This window comes from Anopheles cruzii, chromosome 3, assembly GCF_943734635.1.
Source record: "Anopheles cruzii chromosome 3, idAnoCruzAS_RS32_06, whole genome shotgun sequence".
Taxonomy (NCBI): domain Eukaryota; kingdom Metazoa; phylum Arthropoda; class Insecta; order Diptera; family Culicidae; genus Anopheles; species Anopheles cruzii.
In genome coordinates, this window is record NC_069145.1 from 79,787,223 (window position 1) to 79,810,755 (window position 23,533).

General features: G+C 51.2%; 2 protein-coding genes across 3 annotated transcripts; both read left to right on the top strand.

The window, feature by feature from the left end:
• Nucleotides 1-501: 501 nt before the first annotated feature.
• On the top strand, nt 502-7,529 carry LOC128272116 (phospholipase A1 VesT1.02). 2 transcript variants are annotated; one of them, XM_053009854.1, is made up of 8 exons: nt 502-750; nt 5,841-5,907; nt 5,976-6,225; nt 6,321-6,478; nt 6,559-6,776; nt 6,964-6,993; nt 7,113-7,278; nt 7,347-7,529. In XM_053009854.1, the coding sequence occupies exons 1-8, from the start codon at nt 705-707 to the stop codon at nt 7,423-7,425; spliced, it is 1,014 nt and encodes a 337-aa protein (XP_052865814.1). In that variant the 5' UTR covers nt 502-704; the 3' UTR covers nt 7,426-7,529. The 2 variants fall into 2 exon arrangements, with proteins under 2 accessions (XP_052865814.1, XP_052865815.1); XM_053009855.1 differs by lacking the exon at nt 6,964-6,993 and having other exon boundaries at nt 506-750.
• Nucleotides 7,530-9,065: 1,536 nt separating this feature from the next.
• LOC128271087 (uncharacterized) lies at nt 9,066-23,345 on the top strand. The gene is made up of 18 exons (XM_053008524.1): nt 9,066-9,163; nt 9,398-9,509; nt 12,587-12,732; nt 12,850-13,092; nt 13,157-13,348; nt 13,411-13,591; nt 14,989-15,050; nt 15,983-16,158; nt 17,261-17,384; nt 17,457-17,702; nt 17,772-17,954; nt 18,023-18,221; nt 18,307-18,323; nt 20,024-20,308; nt 20,379-20,642; nt 21,877-22,062; nt 22,129-22,423; nt 22,641-23,345. Exons 1-18 carry the CDS (start codon nt 9,118-9,120, stop codon nt 22,702-22,704), a joined length of 3,021 nt encoding a protein of 1,006 aa, XP_052864484.1. The 5' UTR covers nt 9,066-9,117; the 3' UTR covers nt 22,705-23,345.
• Nucleotides 23,346-23,533: the final 188 nt, after the last annotated feature.

Sequence of the window (23,533 nt, forward strand, 5' to 3'; positions counted from 1 at the left end):
AAGTTAAATCTTTTCTGCGTGTCTGTTATCTTGGCTCATGCCTTTGCGACAAGGAATTAGGCTTAACCAAGCGTTAATCCGAAAAACCGTGCGCGTTAACGTCTAAACGGCTCACCCGGCCACCCTAGCTAGCCGGCGTGACCACCGACGTCATCAAACACCCAACCACGGCGTCCACCAATATCTTCGATATCATAACAGCAGGCAACATGGGGTACTAAACGCAACGTCAGCTGATTTGTCATGAACTTTTCTTGATGGCCGAGTCACGCTGTGCGTCTAATTTTAAATCATTTCCTCTGTTTTTCTCTGCAACGATCGTTTCTCAGGCCCCATCGTGGGATCAAAGTTCGATCGTGCCGAACGATCGCTACCGACCGACAGCAGCGCGAATTACACACTACTTTCAGTGTATCGCAATAGACCGCGCTCATGGACACACGGTGTTCGCATACGGATTCTCCGCGATTGTTTGGACCGCGTCTAAGTATTTGTCCAGCAAAACGGTGAACTGATAACAAACGATCCGTGGAGCGTGGAGCTCACCCCTGGCCTCTGTGACTGTTAGGCGGATAGTAAAACACTGCTCGCGTTTTTGGTACCAATACCTCATGTTAGTCCAATTCCTCCAATGAATTCCAACCAAAGAGGCCGGCAGGTGTGCCCGAGGTGATCGTGGATCGAGAGACAGGAACAGGATCAGCATGAACAAACTGTTGGTGGTATTTTCCGGACTGGTGATAGCTGTCGGTGAGTGCATTTTTGTAGTATTTTGTAGCTTTTCTGTTAAATGTTGTTTACGAAAGAGAGTTTTATTTTACGGTTTATTGGTAAAGTTAAATTATTCAGTGACAAAGCATCAACGGTGTACATTCCGCTCGTTCATGAGCACGAGCCATTATCCTAATTTAATGTACTATAATGAATCGTTCGGCTCAAACGGGCAATAATGCCCATTCGGTAGTGATTCGCAGTAGATAAATCGGCCGTTTACTGTTGTTATCTTACGCGGTGTTTGTAATGATGCACGCATTTAAAAAAGATTCGATTAAGATAATCACAGTTAGGGGCAATAAATTAAAAAAAGACACAAACCAGAACGGTGTGCCAAAAACATTGTTGAATGAATTCGAAATTCTTTTATCTTTTATCTTTGTACCATTTAAAATTATTTTTATGTAAAATTCAATAAACAGTTTCGAAACACCACTCAAATTCATCCCACGTGCCGGATTCCGAAAAAGCCGGTTCCTTTGCAACCTTTGCCGTGCAACGTAGCGTAACAAACCCGCGAGCGATCGTGGCGATCGCCGCGTTAGTCGCTCGTAGAACTTCAAACTGATCGTACGTTCTGGTGTACGTTACCTCGTTCGTTTTCTTTTGGTTGGTGGGCCGTGATCACCAAATTTGCATAGTTATTCGCAACATTTCGTCATTGAGAAGTGTTGAAAATCGCGTGTGTGAGAGAGTTTGTCGGGCGACGCCTTTAGAACCGTCCACAATTTGGCAAGAAGATGCTCACGTGGAACAGCTGCAAAAGTTTAGCCGGCTGCCGATGACGATGCCGTTTTGCGTGGATTTTTTGTGTGGATTGTTGAGCTTTCGCTGTTACCGTCGTTTGTGATTAAGATGGATTCGTGATCGAAGTATCACGATGGACAGCAATTTGAGACGCGGACAAATATTGACCGTGAATGTGTGAAACAGACTCGTCCGGCGTCGGTTGTTGAGCCGCGCGTGGCCTAGGTGTGGTTGTGTGCGCGTCCCTGTTTAACATGAGTCAGCAAACACTGTTGTTGTTGACGAACCGAAACATTGTTGACGATTTGTGCAAAGGATTGGCATTAGTTCACACAATTATTTAAAATTTAAAATTTTATTTATTGACTCATCACGGCGGCGAGTGACTCGTCGAAACCGCCGAGTGCACAGTGCTTTAATTGATTTATCCAATGATATTGATTTACTGTCTGCGACGGTCGATCAACAGTTGTTTGCATTCAAATTCGCTTGAGCGCTGTGCGCTAAAGTGCAAATAACCGGAATGAATTGAAATGCCCTTCACAGTTCTGAATCGTTGTGTAATTCCTTACCTATTTGAACTTTAACCAGCCCGCACCGCCTTATTAAACTTTTACCTACATTTGAGCACCCGTTCGTGCTGTTCGTCGTGTGCAAATACCACAAACCTGCCTGCGTCCTTGTGTTTTTGAGTCTTACAAAATGCACTCGTTAGAAGCGAGCACTCCTTTTTCCGATGGAACAGGCAACTAGTTTTTGCTAACCGGGCCACCCCCTCCGAGTGCACCGAAACATGCACCGATCGGAGCACTCAAAACCCACAGCCGGCCACGCCAAAACCGACGGCGAATGAAGTCGTGGCTCATAAACGAAAAGAAATAATTCATCAATCCGCCGCACGATACTTAGGAGCAATCGCGATCGACTCTCCTTCAGCACCACCAAACGGAATGTAGCGCTCACCAAACCGTTGACCAAATTGTCTTCGCTCTGCACTGACCGGTTTTAATGCTGCGCCTTTACGGTTGGAATTGGCCAACCCGTATGACCGTGGTAACCGGGCGCTACGGCAGCGAGGAAGCTTCTGATTGGCGTGGAAAATAAGCCATCCTTCGGTGAGGCGTGTTCGGTTGGCAAAAACTTCGAAAGTGGTTTTCCCGCCGACAAGTTTTCACGACCCCCCGGTCGAGCCTCAAGTGCTGGCGGCCACCGGTTGAAGTGCTGTACGCAAGCCAACCTGGCCTGGGGTACAAATCGAAAACGGTCGGAAAGAGCCTAGGAATGTCATCTAACGCGACGCGACGGCAACCATTCTTCGGATGGTTTGTCGGCTCGTCGACGAAGACTAATGGCAACAGGTGGTCTCAAACCGGCATCGGAAGGGCTCATTAGGACTAGACTCATTGGTGGTGCAACTTGTCTTACGCTGCATTAGGAAGTGCAAAGTCGTTAATTAAAAGAGTGGATTTCCATTTCTCAGCAAACGTGACCATTTCCTCGTTTGAATCTTTAATTCATTCAGTCTAGACACCCTTACGCCAGGGGTCCCACTCACAGTCGGAGAATTAAAAATTCTATTTCTCCTCTATACTTCCTGTTGCTTCACTCAAAAGTCGGTACTGCTCGGTCGAGAAAATGTCAGCATAGTGTAACGGTACATCCACGTCGTAGCCTGCTGTCCATAAATTCGCAATCCATGTACAATTTTGAAATGCGCTTGCTACACAGCAAGAGGTAACAGCAAGGTCACCATGCATGCAAAGAGGTGGCGGCGTTTCTCTCTCTCTCTCTTTGCACGATGATGGCTTCGGAGCTTTTCCTGATTGCCACCTGCCCGCAATCTGATGAACGATGATCTTGCCGTGGTCATAAATCGAAACCAATTGCATGACTCGTCTTTCACCTTCGAACGGCGAACAGCCAGCCAAGGAACCGCTCCGTGATCGCGGCGAGGAGACTCATTTGCTCAGCCGCAGGTTGAAACCTCAGGACAGACCATCAAGTGTGACCGTTTAGTCACATCGAGTCGGTTAACTACCATCAACCATTGCCTTCCTCTGCTCCGTGGTGTTAGCTGCGAAAAAGATCAAGCACAAGTTGCTACAGTTTATTGCATTTGCAGCAACACCCAACATCGATCCCCCGTGGGGGTATCATTCGTCACAACGCAGCCGCCATTCCAACGGCGGAGGGTAGCCGCATTTTAATTTAATCTTCACTCACTCACTCACTACAATATTCCTATTTGAACGGTGTACCTAAAAAATAGTAACAAGTAATAGCGTACGAAACGATCACCCTCTCGGCACGCGAGCTCTTTATGCTCAACATCATCGCCGTCTAGTGAGTATATCTGAAAGCAACATCAAAACTGCCAATGCCGTGTGTGCTACGTCTGTGAGAAAAAACGGAGAACGCCTCAAGGGTTTCCAGTTTTTCTCCACTATAAGCGCCAACTCTTTCCGTGGCCCGTACGCGGGAGCTCGGGTTGCATGGCCACAGTCGTTGGGTAGCGATCGAAGTGAGCGGTTGGGCAGAGCGCCGCGAAAACAGATTCACAGTTCGTTCTTGCTTTGCGCCACTTGCTACAATTCGCTGTCGGATCGGATTACGCAAGCGCGGAATGTGCAGTGAACTGGAGCTGGACGGTTTGCTGTTGCGCCCCCACGATTGAAGGCCACACGCTGCGGGTCGATTACTGAAATTGAAGCATAAAGGGCGCAAAAGGGCGCAAAAGGGCCGGTCCCAACATTGGCTCGCTCCGGTCCGTAGGGGGCTGTGTGTGTGTGTGCGTGTGTGCGTTCTGATTGAAGGGTTCGAGGCCACGAGGCCGGGAGAACCCGCCGCATATCGGAGCTAAAAATATCGCGACGCTAAAGTGTACTTCCGCGCACGCCACGGTTGTGGCTAACATTCGCGCCAATCTGTTCCCAGCGGGGGTCGGTTGTTATTTGTACAGCTCGGGAATCGGTACAGCATTTCGCTGTGCAAACAATCGACAATAAGACCCTAAAATGTGCAGTTTACTTACGCAGCTGCTGCTTCGTTTCTTAGTTTGAACATTTTAGTGAAGTGAAACTCTCGCCTTCGGTGGTTTTATTCCTTTATTATTACGTGCAGCTTGCCTCAACTCGGATCAGCTGGACCATGAAAAGTTTAAAAAATCCAAGTAAGTCGTTATTTCTCCTGCAACAGTGGCGTCAGTTGCTTGTCGTTGCTACAGTGCGTATCGTATGAATAACAAAGTGATCATAAAACCATCCTAACTCGTCGAGCGGAACTTTTGTCTACTCCGCTGGTGCTTCCCGGTCATCTTCCGGTGCGTGTGTGCATAGACGAACTTTCCTAGTTGTGACCAGTTTTTCTTACTTTCTCTTTCGCGGACGACACACCGGTTCAGGTTAATGAAATGACGAAAACTACCAACCACACTTTAGTATCGAGACACACACACACACACGGTCGTTCCCAGATTGTGGTCCGACATGAATTGGTTCCGCAAAGATTAGCCATGCCGTCCGAAACCGGTTCCGAGCGACCGCGTTAACAGTAACATTTTAGCATAAACTTGAACTTGGCGAAGCGTAGTGATGTGTTGGTCAAAAACGGTGGACGCCACCAAACAGCTTGAGACATTCTCACGCTTGTGAAGACTACGGCCACCGGAACCATAATTAAGCCCCAAAAAAATATAAACACATCTTTTGGAGAGACTCATCCGAGCCCACTGTAAGCGGACTGATTAGATGACCTCAAGGTCTCGAAGCCAGCTGGTGTCTTCTCAGCGTCTATATTACGTTATCACATCAACAACCGACCGATAAGCGGAACAGCGGCCCTGGAGACTGATAAAAGTCAGTCATGCACTCGGCGCTACGCTTCAATCGCCGTCATCGCATTACGATTCTTCCGCGTATCGCGGTCAGCTTCACACCCTTATATCGTGACCATTTCTAGTAGCGCGGTCAGCGATTAACTTCATGCTAATCGATCTCAAGCCACAATCAAGCCGTCGCTCTGCAGCACTGATCAATCTCCATACGGGAGAGTATAGTAATTAGTTAGGATGATGATTGGTTACTGGCGACAACCGAGGCAGTTCAGCTTCCAGTCCTTTTTCTCAGAAGCAAGATAACACTGTTCTCAAAGATCTTGTTTTTCTTGACTCTCGTTTGATGGCTTCGAATTTCAATGAGCTTCCCGGAGCAACTCCTGGAACACATGTCGATACGTTAGGCACCGCCAATCAAGTTCAATCAATTCGTTGCACGGTACGTTTATTAACGCCGTTTTGCTGATTTCTTTTCCCTTTCTTACAGGAGTATGGGTCGGAATGAAGCCCGTCCGGGCACATCTCGATACGGCCAAATTAATGTTCTTCTTCGGGTGAGTCTCTGGCCACTATTTGTGGCGGGTTCGCAAAACGCAATTTCACGACATTTCTTTCGATGCAGGCCAAAATTCGAGGATCACGAAACGTTCGGTCTGGACAAGGCGGAAGACATCGTGCAGCACAGCCGGTTCGATAAGGGCAAGAAAACGGTCATGTACTTCCACGGCTACATCGAATCGCCGGAGGTGGAAAGTGTCCACGTGATTGCCGATGCGTACCTGAAGCGGGGCGACCAAAACATCATTATTCTCGACTGGGCCTCGCTGGCAGATGGCAACTATTTGCTCGAGGCTGTCCCCAACTGCAAGAAGGTTAGTGGCGACACCGATCGATGCCGATACCCGATAATCCCCCCCGCCATCGCCACAAGTGTATTAATCCAATACTTGCCCATTACGACGCACAGCTAGGAAGCTATCTCGGAGCGGTAGTGCTACGGATGGCCGCCGCTGGACTGGATGTAAACAAGCTGCACCTCGTAGGTCACTCACTCGGCGGTCAGTTGGCGGGATACATTGGACGTACTGTGATAACGCAATCCGATAAGAAGCTCAAGCTGGACAGGTAGTAATCCGGTGGCGCCCGTCGCTCGGGAAAGCTTTCTGTTCACTAATCGTGATCCCCTCCTCTTGGTTTGTTCGTAGAATTTCGGCGCTGGATCCCGCTTTCCCACCGTTCTACCCGGGGATTCTGGCCACGGCCCTCAGCTCCAAGGACGCCAACTTTGTCGATGTCATTCACACCGACGCCTGGCTCTACGGTGCCCCGGTCAGCACGGGGACGGCCGACTTTTGGCCCAACAATGGCAAAACACTGCAACCGGGGTGCCCGAAGCGGAACTACAAACTGCTAACGGACAACGGTATGTTGGGGGGACGCCTTCCAGAACAGGAGTCGCAGGTTCCAGGCCTGACTGGTTTTGTACATTTGTGGACGCTTTCTTGATTTGTTTCTTGTTTTGTCCTTTTTTGGTTCGTTTTTTGTTTTGTTATGTACCTCCGCTTGAATGCCCAATCCTGCACGGTTCCCCGGTTCCAACCCACATCCAGCCAAAGCCTTCCGGCAGAACTCATCCGAAGGTCCTCTTTTTCTTAACACATTAGTAGAAAAATTTCTTTGTTCTAGAATTGGCATATTGTTTATACGTTTTGTCCTCTACTATACTAACCCTCTGGCTTTACCGTCGTTTGCGATTCAGATCTGTGCAGTCACCGACGATCCTGGTGGTTTTGGGCGGAGAGCGTGGCCGAAAGCAATGTCCCATCGTTCCACTCGGTTCGGTGTAAGTCGTGGGATGACTTTAAGGACGGCAAGGTGGACCGTGCGGCCCCGATAGTGCACATGGGAATCGATTGTAGCTACGAGTGAGTACTGCGCGACCTATTTTGCCGAGCCGAGCCATTGTAATCCCTTTTGTTTTTCCACGGTCCAGGGCCAAGGGCGATTACTATCTGCAGACCAACGGCGCTCCACCGTACTCGAAAGGTGTGACGGGCTCGAAGTACGAATAACGATGGCGTTGCTGTTTTAGATTAAGTGTGAAAGTTACCCGTGTACAAAATGGTTTTAGTAAATCGTATCGGCACCCATTTTATAGTACCTTTACCACCAAAAATTGTCATCCTTGTCGTTTGTATTGTTAAAAAATGGAAAGAAAACGAAGCATTACTTTAAAACCGGGTTTTCATTGGATTTTTACACAAATAATATGAACTTCAAACGATCCGGTAAGTTTTGAAACTATCTCGAAGAGATTCGTCGAATTGCATACCTTTAGGCGCTCAACCGTGGCATCATTTATGGCACAATCGCAATCGTTGCGTTTAAATCTTCTACGGCTTTTCACGATCGATCGTCTAGTTCCGACCGCTTCCGAGATCGATTTCCTGCTGCGAACAGTCAACAGATTACATCATTGTTGACACAAATTCCGCACCGCTTCATAGCTCAGTGGTTCTGCCCTACTAAATTGGCCATCGCCGGCGAATGCATAACACCATCGCGAATGACAAGACGCAATCGATTCCCGGCATGTGCGTGTGCGGAATCGAGGATAGTAGGAGCTTTTCCTTTTTCTTGCCCCACTAAAGCCTTCCGCCCAAGGGGACGGGTGCATCGGGCGCGTCCCACAGGAGAACCGCTGGACGATCCGGTTTTCTCGCCACTCGCCGTCGCGTCGGCCAGAAACGGGATAAAAACAGACTCCTTTTCCAACACACACTGCACAAAGCGCGGTGTGACCCCGGTGACCGGTTTCGCACTCGATCGAGTTTCGAAGAAGGTTTATTGCGGGAACCACTTTGTGTTGCAACAGTCGGTGCAAGTTGTTGGACAAACAGCGTTCGCATGCCGCGATGTGCCAGAAATTCGTGTCGGAAGTGTGTGGCGTGGTAATTGCGATCAAGGAAGCTCGTCACCCGATAGTGAAACGGTACATCAAACAGTCTCTCTCCCAACGCTCATCCGGTCCGGCTCCGGCATTTCCACGCCAAACAATTCACTGCATCCAGCGTGCATCTGCAATCTTTCTGCGCCATGCACTTGCGCGGCGTCCGGAAGCGTGGAACGGTGAGAAAAGCGACCGCACTTGAAGCTCACTCGTCGGCTCACTCGTCGGCTCGCTCCGATCGGTTCGCGGCTGATCGAGGAAAATGCGAAAATGTATTCCTGCCGCAGCGCTCGTCGGGTTCGGTTCGGTTCGGGAAGCGCCAGCTTAGTGCCGAGAGAGTAGTGTACCGAGTGTTGATCATTTTTTTTAACTCAATTTGCCGCCAATCGTTCCACTTCGCCTGGCAACGATTGAAGCGGTGTTGTGTGTGTCCTTCGCGGCTCATTTAATTTTTTAATGTAACAGTTTCCGACCAGGTGCCGGTTGTGTAATGTCGGTGAAATGGGAGAATAATTGAAATATCGTTAGTTGCAAGGCGCGTTAACAAGTGGCCGCAAACAAGCTATAAAGCGTGGTCCGCAACGGTTCTTTCGGATTCTGTACGATCACCATCCGTCCGTCCGGCAGTTCTATGTTTTAGTGGGACCGCTGCGGGCCCAAGATGGACTTCCGAATTACGTGAACCACCGCGGGCAGTCATTTTCCCATATCGCGCGCCCGTGGACTGACCCGGTGTTTCGGTTGTGTGACTGCCAAAGGGGTGTAAGAGCAGCTGGGCAAGGAAGTGATTAGCAGTGAAAATAAGTGAGCCATAATGAGATTATTGCTGTGCGTGCTTACCATTCTATCGCTGCTGGCAGGTAAATTGCGCCTTCGGGTTCTTCTGGCATCCGTATGACGGCACCGTATGGGGGCCGCTCGTTGTTCCAAAATTTTCCAACCTCAAAGTGTTATTATAATTCTCTCGCTGAGCCCTGAGTTTCCCACAGTAGGCGCACTTCCGATCAATGCCGGCCCCCGGCCAGTGGTGCGCTGTGAAGTTGTTCGCGTTAATTAAAATAAGCTTTACGGTCTGCTTTGCGCCCGCTTCGAAGGGATCGGTGCCGTTTTCCAGGGTGGAGTGTTGGACCTGAACTTCTTTCGCTGCATGTGGACAAAGAACTATGAGTGCCCGCACGAGGACATACGGTTTTTCCTCTACACACCGTAAGTATTGCCGGGATCGGATTAGTAGTGGCCTATTTCGTAATGGCCACGGGTGACGCCACAATTTGGCGGACTCGCCTCAATTTCGCGCCACCGCCAAGAAGTGGGAAACGAAAAAGGTTTCGGCCGAGCAAGTCAGTTCGGCACCGGGGGCGGCCACCATCGCTTTTATTTGTTTATTGGATTTTATAGCCCCACACCTGGCTAATTGTTTCTTTCGTGTGGTTCGGTACAAGTAAACGTAACACCGTGAAGAATCGGGGTATTGGGGGTTGCCAGCAAGATGGATAACTGCGGTGCTCGGCTAAGTGATATTATTTAGACCGTTAGCCGGCCAGTCGGTCTGGAATTGTTCACTTAAAGCGGTTTGGGTATAGTTTATGATCCGTGTTTCCGACCTAGACCGGCTACAACGGAACTCTAACGGCTTAAGAAGAAATCTAGGAATCGATTCTAGGATAGGAGAAGTGGCTTCCTAACACCCAATATTAACTACCGTTGGCTGCTAGTAACCCACTTCCACTTGTCCCGGGGATGACGATGACGGAGACCCCGGTTAGAGCTTGTCCAATCGCTTGGACAGCCATTCCGCCTACGATCGCTTCCTCAGGGTGCGGAGGCCAAGCGGCAGCTCAAGTGCAAGTGCAAGGCGAAGAATGCTACCTACACCTGGGGCAATCAAAATCCTGTTTTGTCGTACCGTCGATTGGCCGTTTTGCATTGCACAAGTTGCACAACTCCATTCCGTGGACTGGCTAAGCTTCCCAAACGTTTCACACGCCGGGCGGTTGTCTCTTTCGAATCGTCCGCAATGAGAGTGAAGGACGAGAACTGGTATCCGCTTTAATGGGTCACTGGGCTACGCCTAGCTTAGTCGTCGTCGTCGTCGGCAGGAAAAGAAAGGGACCTCAACGGCAGCATAGAAAGGGACCAGCAGCATGCGAGAATTTTATTTCCAAACGGTTAATGAGAAGCTGTGACCCACAACAGACGCATTCAGAGTTAATTTCACTTTCTACGCGCCACAGACAGGATGAAGTCCCTTTCGAGTCCCTGGCGGGCAGAAAGCTCGCTCGCACGCACCTTCAGTGAGAGTGGAAATTCATTATCATAGCTTCCTTACCATTATCATAGCGTCGGCATCCTGTCCCGGGACCCGGGTCTGCGCATTAGAGGTCTGATAGCTGAGCTTGGTGGCAGAACGATTATTTTAATGAGCGCGCCCATCATCAACCGTGATGGCCGTTAATCATGACCGTGTACACGTTGGATGAAGTTGAATCAGAGTTTCCGATTTGAAAGGTAAACTCACTGCAGACTGAGTTCGTTTCCTTTGCTAAATTATGATCATTACTCAAAACTCATCGACGGATAGCCGCTCATCTTGGGGGCCGCCGGTTTCGTGACCCGATTCTGGTGCGTCCGCCCCCGATTCTGGAACCGATTCCGTTCGTAATGGGCACGTTAAAGAGAGGCTGAAAGCTTCGTTTCATTCTCCACTGAACCTCCTCCTTCCTCCGCTAACTGTATCGATCGATCGACGATGAGAACCACGATCAGTTTCTTCGCTGATCGGGCAGGGAGAGGGGTTCGGACGGAACTGTGAATCACTGGTTGGCAAAGAAAAGGTCAATTAAAGGATGAGCCAAGGGTGCAACGAAAAGGTAGTACGATCCCACCATGCATGGTGACAGTTTAAGCGTGGGATCAAAAGGCTAAGAAAACATGTACCGCAAACACACGTGATCATGCAACGAAGCTCCTGTTGTTTGCGCTTGGTGTTGCCGGTGTTCCCCGATTGTTTGTGTCGTATCGTGGAGGGTTCATACGACACCGTAGTGCCATTTAAGTACATTGCACGCGAATCGTGATTCCTGCCGTTGATGCTAAAGTGTCTCTATGTTTCTATCCGCGGTCGATCAGGCGGAACGCAAGAAGAAAGCGACCCATTGCGAGCGCGTCGCGACCCGACGCGGGTTCGCTGCTTACCGATGCATTGCAGTCTCCGGCCGGTAAATCGTTTGAAGCAAGCACGATCATCCGCCGTAAACTATGACATGTGAGACGTCCGATGTGAGAGACGCGATGCACATTTTTTCCCCCGATTTCTGCCAATTTATGGAGAAAGCCCGGTAGGAAGAGTGCGAGAAGGCTGCCACGGCGCACCAACCATTCTAGTGCAATGTCTGTCCACGATCGCTTCATTGCGTTCGCATTGCGCGCCGGCGTTGCATCAGCGTAATTAACCGGCCGTTTTTCCGGGAGCGCCGGGAAAGTGAAAGCATGGAATTGCGACACCTTTTCTCACCTTTTCAGCGAGGGAGCGCGGAAGTTCAGCCCCCGAGCCGCTGGCTAATGTGATCAAAATTAAGTCACACCGATTGCGATCGCCCATATATGTACGCCCGATCGGAATGGGTTGACCTCTATAATGCATTTTCTTTCCATTTCCATTTCTTTCTCCCTATTCGCACGTTGGGTGTTCGGCCTCTTCATTTGGCGCTAGGTGATGTAATTTGATTTGTGTGTGTGTATGTTAGACGCTTCCTTCCTGTTTGGTGCAACCAACAAAGAGCCAACATGTTTAGTCACCATAATTTGGCACACGCATCGTGTTTGTTTTCGTTTGCAATTCATAATCTTTGTCTGATCTCATCCGGTGCGATCATTGTGCGCCCGCAGGAAGAGAAGCTCACACGCGGCCGATCGATCTACTCATTCCGGGGGTGTTAACAACAATGGCCGACGCGCATGTTCGTCGCCTACATTCCGCTACCGTGAAGCATGAAATGTTTTCCCTCCGCATCGGTCCTTCCGCGAGCACACCTTTCGAGCCCTTCTGCTCTCATTTACATACCACGGGTGAACCACGCGGGCAAACACCTTCTCATTGTGAAGATGTTCTGCTCCGGAGCCTTCACTAATGGTCCCGTCGAGCGGAACCACTGTTTTTCCGACCAATTTTCCCATCGCTGCGTGACAATAATTCGTGATGAAACATAAATTGGAACGAGGCCTTGCCCCGATAACAGCGCTAATGTGTCTTTCGTTTGCACCCTGATTCCCGCTTCCGGCAGAACGTTTCGCAAGGGCAAAGTGATCGACATGAACAAACCGAAGACGATCTTCAAGGCGGGCTTCAACACGAACCAGCAAACGGCGATCATCATCCACGGCTTCAACGGCACGCAAACCAGTCGGCACATTATGTTCCTGAAAGACGGTACGCCACGTGCCGCCCCCAAGCGGCAGCTTTCGGAAGCTCTCTATCGCGCGCGCGCGAAAGCTTCGGCCCAAACCGGCTTCAAATTTGACGCCGTTTTCTGTTTCATTTTGGCAGCGTATCTTTCGCGTAAGTTCAACGTGTTTGCCGTCGATTGGGAGGTACTGTCGCAGTACCCGTGCTACCTCTCGTCGCTGTCCAACACCAAACTGGTGTCCCAGTGCACGGCTCAGCTCTACTCGTTCCTTACGTTCGCCGGCTGTACTAGCAAACAGATCACCTGCGTGGGCCATTCGCTCGGCGCTCACATTTGCGGCATGATGAGCAATCACTTGACCAAGAAGCAGTACAGAATAATAGGTAAGTCCCTGGCAACGGCCCCCTTTTGAGAGGGGCACACCTAACGGGCTTTTCAATTGGACAGGATTGGATCCTGCGCGGCCGCTGATAGAGAAGCACGCATCGACCAAGTTCCGGCTGACGCGAGATGACGCCCGGTCGGTACAGATCATCCACACCAATGCCGGTCTGCTGGGACAGAGCGCTTTCACGGGTCGGGTGGACTTTTGCATCAACGGTGGCCAAGTGCAGCCGTACTGCGAGGGAGACAGGATAAGTACGGTTCCCCATCTTCCGAGCGATCGTTACCCGTTCGTTAACCACTTCTCATCCTTCCAGAACAAGCGCGATGTAGTCACTTCCTGAGCGTGTGTTATCTGGCCAACGCGATCCTGGCCGCACGACCGATGCGCGCGGTGCGCTGCCCGTCGGGATGCGTGCCAGACAATCGGATACCTTTCGTTAAGTCCAACCGAGTGCGACTGAAATGGGTCCGTGTGGGGCAGGATACGCCGGGAAAGTACGAACTCCAAGCACGGAACGAAGCGGAGCCGATTTCTTAATCTCGTTTCGTTTTTTTACAGTATAACCGGAGGATACTGTGTTCAAATGGAACAAAGCATGAACTGCCCGTTCAACTAATGGACCACTTGACTGAGTGAAGTTCGGCACCGAAGAGAACGCGCGCCCGCATTTGGTTCTACAAATACCAGTATTAGAGGCCGACAATGGGATCGTGTAATAAAAGCATGTTCTGAGCGACTGTACAGTATCGGCATTGACTCTGTCTTCGAGTTCTTTCCTCAGGATCCGATCCGAGAAGTGGGCCACACTAGAAAGTTTCACCCACCCGTAATGGGTAGAACAAGCGGGTGATTCACCGGAACACCGGAATGAACACCGCGGAGGGTTCATTTGACCCGAAATGCGCACATGGCGCACTTCGCTAAATGTCTAACGCAAGCGCAGTTGCTGCACTCGGGCGGCCGACCGTTAACGTCTATTATGTTGCGGGACTATGCGGCTTCCAACGACGTGCCTGGAATAGCAAAAAACCAACGGGAAGGTGTTACCATCATTTTGACATTTCGCTGAGTTTCTTTTCTACCCGCCTTGGTTTATGCTGGGGGTTTTTATTACTTTGGGTTCGGCGTGGCGTTGCGCAGGAAATCTATTACTGAAGGTAAGCAGCATGGTTTGGGTGGTTTCCGCAATGTCCCTTGCAATGATGTCATTTATGCTAAAAGCGCTGATCAGTTCAACGCGCTAGAATCGCAGTGAGTTAGTAATCGTTATTCTTCGTACTCTAAAAAAATATTTTGAATGTTTCGTCGATGCCGATGCCGCTGATCGTTTCCTGTGTTCTTGAATATAAATTTATTGGCGCGGCTAAAAAACACATACCACAGACTGAACTGGTGCATTCGCCATCAATCATAATGAGCCGACACGCGGTGATCCTCATAAATGTCACCTCGAGCTAACAAAAAAAAAACAACACTCATTCTAACACCGCCCTTTACACAGCGATTAACGCGGTCGTCCGGTCCGACAGCCAATGGCAACAAATTATGTTGCCGTCCCCAAATGAACGTCTCACTCAGAGGGCTGGCTGTTCGAGGTTGGGTGGTGGTTCATTCCATCGGAAACGATGCCGCGCGAAACGTTGGCTGGCTGGCTGGCTCGCGGCGGAGGTCTGCACGGCCCCACGGCCCCTAGGCCTCCCAAACGGTTGGCCAGCACGGGGGGGAAGTGAAAAACCTGCAGACCGACGCGACGAGCGCACGTTCGAATGGACAGTCGGAGTTGGGGCCGCTCGATCGCTCGGTGTCAGTCAGTCAGTTGGCGAGCCTTGGATAGTCCGGGGGCCCAATCGTCGGAATCGTCTGTGCCCAACGCCAAAGTGTTGCCCAAAAGGATGGTGCTGTTGCTAAAGGTCGTCCTCAGCTCGATGCTGATCAGCGGTGGTGTTATGATTTGTAAGTGTCGCTATCCATCGCCCCGAAAAAAACCATCCTACCGTTCATCCCATCCATCGTTGGGTCATCGAAACATAGCAAGAAGAACCGCTGGAATTGAGCTAAATTTGAATCCGAATAAAAGTGACCAAGTGCGATCAACCAGAAGGTAGAAGTGGCGACTAACGAAGTTCACTTAAAGAGCATGCGCGATCCTCGAATCGGGCAACACTTCCGAATTCAGTGCGTGCCGCATACCAGCGCCTGGACTGGAACACAATAGAAAACCCGAACGAAACGAATCATATGGCTTGTTCCTGGCCAGGGAAGTCGATCACCTGCACGGTAACTAACTGCCCACAACTACTGGTAATCACGCACTCGGACCAATACACAGCACCAGCCGGGCCGGAAAAGCGTCGCCGGGTCGGTTTTCCCAACAACGCTCGGTCGGCCAGAAGCTATGTGTATGTGTGGTTTCGTGCTCGTCTATTGCTTTCCGTTTTCACGATCGCGATCTAACTAACGGACACGGTACGATGCGTCTAGCCTCCGAGCTCTGTCCTATCTCTCTTTTTCTGTGTTCTATTCTGTGTGTGCTCTTTGTTCTGACCTCTACTCTCTCTGACGTGTTAGCGCACTCGGCGTTCGCTGTGTACTTCTTTGTACTTCTTTTGGCAAAAACCTAACGGCTCGATCACCTTCGCAAGTTCTTTCTATGTTCAAAGCATTCGATCACCGATCACTCACCCTTTCGAGCACGGCACCATCGCGCGCCAGCACGCTTCGCATTTTCTCTGTTTCTCTTCCTTCCGACCCGAAAGCATATGATTCGATCTGGTTTTCCGTCTTTCTGTGGCGCGTGAAAAACAAACGCCTTGCGGCTACGCGCACGAAACAAAACGAAAACGCACACACAAAACAAACCCACCAACCGCAAGACCAATTTATAGACGCCCAGGCGCAGCATCTACTGGCGCAGGCGCTCTTCCTCGGCGACCCGGACTCGTACAACAACACGCGCGAGGACTGCGTGTGGAAGCGGGGCAACGGCCAGGATCAGGTCTGCCCGGACCAGGACATCCAGATCTTCCTCTACACGTCCGGCATCGTGAAGGATAAATTCAAGGTACGGTACCGTGCGGTGGTAGTTGGCCAGCGTCGTACCCTCAAAAGCCTGCGGCCTCGCTCTCATACCGGGCAGCTCGTGTTTGTTCGTGCAGATCGCGCGTTTCGCCCGCAACCTACTTGGCGTTCGCTTGGCTTGGCTTGCACTCGATGCCTCGCCACAGCACGCGACTCGTTTTTGAACGTCAAGGTTGGCTTCAACGATTGCGTCCTAGCGCACTGCTGCAGTCCGCTGTGCAGTGTGTCGCATCGCATTTGGCTGTGGCCAAAGCAGGTTTGGCCAAGAACCGCATAACTAAGTACACCGCACTGCGGCCGCTGTCCAGTAAATCAAGACCGCACATTATGAACTCGATACATAATCGCATGTGGCCTCGGGCAGCATAAGGGCCGCATCGCGTGAAAGGTCGCGAGCGGGGCCACCACCTGAGCCAATGGGCAGCGCACACGATGCGTTTTGAAGTTCATTATCATCCCCCGACGGTTGCGACTATGTTGGTTGTTTGTTTAAATTTCAAACAATAATTAGACAAATCGACGCAAATCTTTGGCTTGGGACAGAGCCAACGAAGCCTTCTTGACCTCTATAGACCACACTAATTAGTGTCGCTGGTCCGCTGGCGATCGTGAAGGAATCACCATCCATAATTGCTAATCGTCGTACATCGCAGACACGCGACTCGGCACGAGCTGCATTCTTAATCAGGCACCCCGTAGACAGCGCACGGTGCAACCGGAAACCCGGCTTCGGAAGTGCACCCTTCCTCGTGCCCTCCACTCTTAGAGGTAGAGGAGCCTGCTGCTGCAGAGTAACGGATAAATTTAATATTCAAATACATTACCAAGCCAAACCGAGCCGCGCACCGAGTTACCTTCACCACCGGGCCGAACAACCAGTTTGTTAACCTCAATTGTTTAACCGCGAACGCGGTGTTCGAACGCGCGCCGCTTCGCGATCGGCGTATCGCGCGATGTGGCCCTGATCGTGGCCAGGAGAAGATTAACCGGCGCCGCCAACGACGAAGTTTTGGTGCCTCCCGCGTTATCGACGGCCCTTTGACACAGTTCTAGATCGTTGCCTCTCTCTCTCTCTCGCTCGGCAGTTCGATCACCGGCTTCGGGACTGGTTGAACAACACGGAATGGGACCACACGAAGGAGAACATCATTCTGATACACGGGTACGCCGGCGGTGATGATACGCTACCGATTGCGGTTCTGCGCGATGGTATGTGGTTCGGCGCGAAATGTTCTACGTTCTCCTTCGGAAACTGATCTCTTGATCCCATTTTTCGGGCAGCCTACATTAACCACGGTGGGTACAATGTGTTTCTCGTCGACTGGGGTGCCCTCTGCCAGCCACCGTGCTACGTGGCCGCCGTCTACAATATCCGCCCGGTGGCGACCTGTTTGGCCCAGAGCCTGATGCAGCTGCGCGATCTGGGGCTGCCGGTGGAGCGGACAACGTGCGTCGGCCACTCGCTCGGTGCGCACATCTGTGGGCTGATGGCCAACTATCTCAACTTCCGAATGGAGCGAATCATCGGTCAGTCCGCAATCTACAAGCAATCCGACCGTAAACTGACTGTAACTTCCTCTCGCCGTTTTTCCGTAGCTCTCGATCCCGCCAGACCACTGATCAAGCCGGGCGGAGTGAACCGCCTGGACCAAGGGGATGCCAAGTACGTGCAGGTGATACACACCAACGCTGGCCACTACGGGGAAGGTGGCCGTGTGGGGCACATCGATTTCTGCGTCAACGGCGGCCGCCGGCAACCGTACTGTGGAAATAGCACCAGTAAGTGAGGAGACACCAACATGGTCAGAGTCATAGTAAGCATCGTCTTTTTGGCGTCTCACTTTTAGACATTAATCTGTGCAGCCACATCTGGGCCATCTGCTACCTGGCGCAGTCACTGTACGAAGGACACGAACCGATGGCGGAACCCTGCAGCCGTCGGTGTCCCTCGAATGCCGTCCTGTCCGGGCTCCGAGAAGGCCGCCGCCGAAGGTTTGGCTACGCGATGGGCTACGCCATTCCGATGGGCCTGAGAACACCGCCAAAGTAAGCGTCGGAGGTGTCGGAGCCTTCTTTAGTTCTTAGATATCAAGAAATTTACAGTTAACATTCTTACATGTAATTTACCTAGAAATGGCAAATCTAATAGTAATATGCCAGTTAACCACTCAGAAGACTGCGTTACTTCAAGGTCCTCGATCGCAAACGATCGTTAGAGGTCTCGTAGATCGTGCAGGGGCACATTGGTCAAAACCATAAACAACCTCTTCAACAGCCCCTAGGCCTGAAGTCGGCATCGGAATCATAATTAACCTCATTCTCTCGTCCCGGCCGGCCTGCCGGCCGGTGGATTCTTTCGTTGCAGTGCCTCCGGTTCGTACTGCATCAAGGACAACTATCCTCCGTTCTGCCCATCGAACCCTGCGATGCCCGGAGATCAGCGGTGCTGCATTTGAGCATCCGATCCTGCGGCGATCATTCATCTTCGATAGCGAGCTCCATCATCACCATCGGTCTATTTTTAAGTAGATAAACCACGACTAGATTGTTTAGATGTTAGATTCTCACCCATCATCACCATTACCGCCCACCGTAATCAACGTCATCGGCCGTCGAGATCATCACCACGCTATGATTAATGCGTGTTCGGAAGTTCGGTAGGGTTAGCGTTTGTAGAACTTTTCTTAAATAAATTCGCGACTGGAAGCGACTGAATCAATCTTTTAAAACCCACAAATTTCTACCAACCACCACCAGGTTTGTTTACTGATTCGTCGTCTGAAAAGAAATGCATGCTGGTTTCGGGCTTCCGCCAAGCTTATCTTAACAGGATAATTGTAGCGTTTGGCAGCCTTGAGGGTTAATCGCCATGATTTGGTGTACCTTGAGGATGCTGCATTTTTACTGCTGCGGCTGTTGTTCACAACAACTTACGCTCGACTTTACCATCACTTCTCACGGGCAGGTGAGAATTCTCTACACTGGCACGATAGAACACGAAAGCACCCGCTCTCTCTCACAACTCAACGCCCCACTCAGTCTCGGTGCACAGCACAGCATATAAAACGTATTCTAGCTCGCATCTCCCAACCACTAGACGGTGGGATCGTGTCACGGCTGGGACTCATCAGCGGAAAAACGCGATCTACGAAGTGTATGGAGACATTAGAACGCACCGTGAACGCGCACACCGGACCTGCATCCCACCAGCCCGCCAGCCAGCCAGCCTGATCTTAACCCTGTCCCTAGCTCTGGTGGCAACTCTCAAACGCCCCACCAAAACAGCGGGGGCCATCGGCGACATGGTGGGGCAGTGTTGCCAACTCTACCGCAGTCGTCGCTAGCACGGGAACCACTTCGCACCACACCGGGGTCTGAGCAAACCACCTCGTAACGATTCCACAATTTGACCGTTTAAAGCGCAGTCCATAGGACTTAGTTTGCAGTTGGCGCGCAACAACGTCGGAGCAGACGAACCGGCCGAACGTTTACCGGTGGCCCACATCTGTGGTGATCAAGTGTGGATTAAAACTGTCGTCCCCACCTCAGATCGATCCCAATTATTATTGTGCAACCTCGCACCCCGGTACGGTGCGTGCATGATCTTCGTCGCTTCGCCGCTGGCAATTGCTGGCCTCAAAATGCAAAGTCCAGACATTAGCGAAAAAGAAAGTGGTGTCCAGTGGTTGAACGGTGGATGAGGGGACGAAAAAAATGGAACAAACGGAGGATAGCGTGTGCGTGTAGAGGGCGCCCAAAAGCAAGCGTCAAAAACTGTTCATTTCAAGCCGATTCCAGCGTTCCGTTTGTGAAAATGTGCCATAACCACCCGATAACCCGGTGTCAAGTGTCCGCGAAGGAGCTGCTGCTCATCTGGCTGGCCATCGCCATCGGTGCACGGGCGCACGACTGGAAGATAGGTCCGTGCCAGGTGCAGTTCCTTGAGCCGTGCACCTCGAAAACGATCGCGTTCTACGTGTTCTCGTCGGACCATCCGAACGATGGACCGATACTGCTCGATTCCATCGATCCGCGTGTTCCTGAGCACATTTCGTTGAACCTCACCAACAAGCTGATCGTGCACGGGTACGGTGGAAGCATCGATTTCAACGCCACCAAAAAGATCCGCAAAGGTCCGTCCGGGCTCGTGTTCAGTCCAGCAGGATACGGTGTTGATAGCGTCTTTTCGTTTCATCCTTAAAGCCTACCTCCGACAGCCGCACACCAACGTGTTTATCGTGGACTGGGGAAAACTCTCCCGACTGCCCTGCTACCCAACGGCCGCCTTCAACACCAAGCAGGCCGGCGAGTGCACCGCCACGTTCCTACTCGGGCTGCAGGCGAACCACCCGGAGTTCAGTAGCCGCGAGCTGCACGCCATCGGCTTCAGTCTGGGGGCGCACGTTCTAAGCTTCACCAGCAACGCGCTGGAAAAGTCGATCGGTGTCCGATTCAAGCGTATCACAGGTTCGTACTCACCACTCCTTTCTAACCGGCCCCCGGTGAGTAGTGGTTCACATTGACCAAGTGACAGTTTCATGCACCGCCGCGCGCGCCGCCGCGTGTCGCCCGGTGCGCGCACAAATTTTACATTAATTTTTTACGATTCTTCCGAGCTAGATGAGTAGCTATGTCCTAATGCGCCCAGCCGAGCTGTGTGCCACTTGCTTCATCAGCTGCGAAGCTTTCGGAACTCGTTTTACCGGCGCCCGGTTAGCACCCAAAAGGCGACGTTCTACCAGAACGAAGCGTGTCCGATCGTCCCGCCCGGTTGCAAAGCCATGATTTTCTGGTCGATTAATTCGCAACGGCGATCGCATCGGTCGGTCGAGGTTTGATTGAACCATTTCGCGAAGCACGTTTCGAAAATCTGATAGAAGCCACCCGGATTCGACACACATACACGCTTGGCCTTATGGGTGTATCGGCATCGGGTCATCGAGTGTTCCGATCACAACATTAGGTTGGCGCGCCACAATCTAGAGCATCGCCTATCGCCTTGTTTTCCACAAGGCCAACAATTGGTATGATCCGCTTGGTTTGATCACTTCTGCAAGTGATCAAGTCCCCGCCGGCGGTGCGCGCATAATGAGAGAGCTTTTCTCATTGACTATGCATGAAATGCATTGTTTTGGGTGGCGCGCATCCACTGCTAATGTGTGAGCTGCATCTCCCTACATAAAACATGCACCTCCAAACATGCTGAGAATGGTGTCGTCCCAGCATGGAGCTGCCAACAACCTTTCGGTTTGACCCCCCCTCTGGGATGGTAATTACGAGCGTCAATAAATAAAATTATTCATGACACACACACACACGGAGGGCGCCCATCGAAGAGATATCCCAAACCCAATCTTGTAATTGGCTTTTCATCCGAGGGGTCACAACCTGCGCCGATATCCTGCGACGATGATCGTTTGTTTGACGATCTTGAATGCAGTACTCTGCATCCTCCATCTCTTGTCGAAAGATCGTGTACTCTAATGTCAATGTCACAGCGGCGACGAGGCTCCTACTTGGACCGAGTCAAGTTCAAACCCCAAGTTCACGTGGGGCGGCAAAAAAAGAAAGCACACTCACGTTTTTGCTATCATTTGCTCGAGCGCACGCTTCCGCACAACGGTTGAGGTCGAGGTCAATGGCTTGGGCTAATTGCGAGCATAAGATTTGAACGCGTATTTGTTTCTCTCCTGTGGTCTAGGTCTCGATCCGGCTCTGCCATTCTTTGCCACGGCCAGACCCCACTGGAAGCTGGACCAGGGCGATGCAGACTTTGTGGACGTGATCCACACGAACGCGGGCGTCTACGGGAAGATCGAAACATGCGGCCATGTCGATTTCTACATGAACGGTGGCCAAAACCAGCCCGGCTGCGAGAATGATCCAAGTAAGTGTCCTGATGCTCCACGCCGTTCGACGTTTGCTAATCGATCGCACACACACGTCATTGCAGATCAACCGCTTTGCAGCCACAAGATGGCGGCCGCGTACTTTGCGGAATCGATCAACAGCAAGCATGGCTTCTGGGCAACGCGCTGCACGAGTTACTTTGCATACTTTTTCGGCTTCTGTAAGTACCGTGTCGATCAGCAGCAGCAACAGCAGTCATCGATCGCCGGCGGAGATAGCCGTCGGTCACGGAGCAGCGAGGAAGCCGTCACCAGTCAGCCGCCGGTGACCGTCTTTGGCGAAAACAACAATGAGTTCGATAGCGATCGCATACTGATGGGCGAGCACTGTTCGGAGACGTGAGTAGCACCTCAATCATACCGTGCCCCGTCCAATTCCGCGTTCTGCGCTGCACGCGTAAATATTTCTCGACCGGACGACTACTTTTTGACGACTTTAATCCGGACGCCGCGGCGTGTGACGTCAGTGACCTACTCCGTGCTGGGGCTACGTTTCTCCACGACACCTCCTGCGTCGTTTTAATAGGTCTGTTTCGCTTTTCTCTCCCCTGTGCAGTGTCGAAGGGGTTTACTTTGTGGCAACGAACCCAGAACCACCGTACGCGATGGGCTTCTACTAATGAGTAGAAACAGATGCACTGATCGGACTGATGAGGACTCCGGACACCCAAGAAGGCGGCCGGCAAATTGTCTCGCGAAGCGTACCAAAACCAAGTACCGGATGCCGCGGGGCGTAATGTTTTTAATCGAATGCAAGGGATCGGAACGCGGTGGAGACATGGATTTCACCTCGCACCGGTGGCGTCGTGACGTTGCCTCATACTCGTCAAAACTCGCTCTAACAACAAACATAAACGATCCGAAATACGGTGCAGTACGGCGGCCGCGGGTTCAGTTCTCGGTAATGGTTTCATTACGCTCGCCCGCTCGCTAGGCTGACTCAGAAGATCATGACTGTGAAGTAAAGGGATAGTGCAATTATGAATTAGCAGTGATTTATCGAACTGTTTGAAGACCGTCGGTTGGTGGCGGTTGCCGGCACGTTGCCCCATTGAAAGATCAGTGGTAATTTGTTGGGTCATTTGATCGGCAGGTCGACTGAGCACGGCATCATCTTGAGGACCTGACCTTCAGCAGCGTCTCTGCAGGATAGCGCTGTGAAAGAAAATAGGCGTAAATGTTAAAGATCGGAAGCCGCGATGCGCCCAAGAGCTGAGTGATCTTCGGTCAACAATAAAAATGTGACAGAAAAGCGAGTGGTTCAAGGGCTGATGAGCTACAAAATATTGATTGCTAAAGAATAGTACTGTTTCAAACGTGTTTTACTAAATAAAATTTACTCTGTTATGTTATTACATTTCAGTCCTTCAAACAAATATTAGTGATCTCTCGCAGCGATCAGATGCAACGCGTGGTGTTGAGTATGCCATGAAGTAATGAGCAGGGATC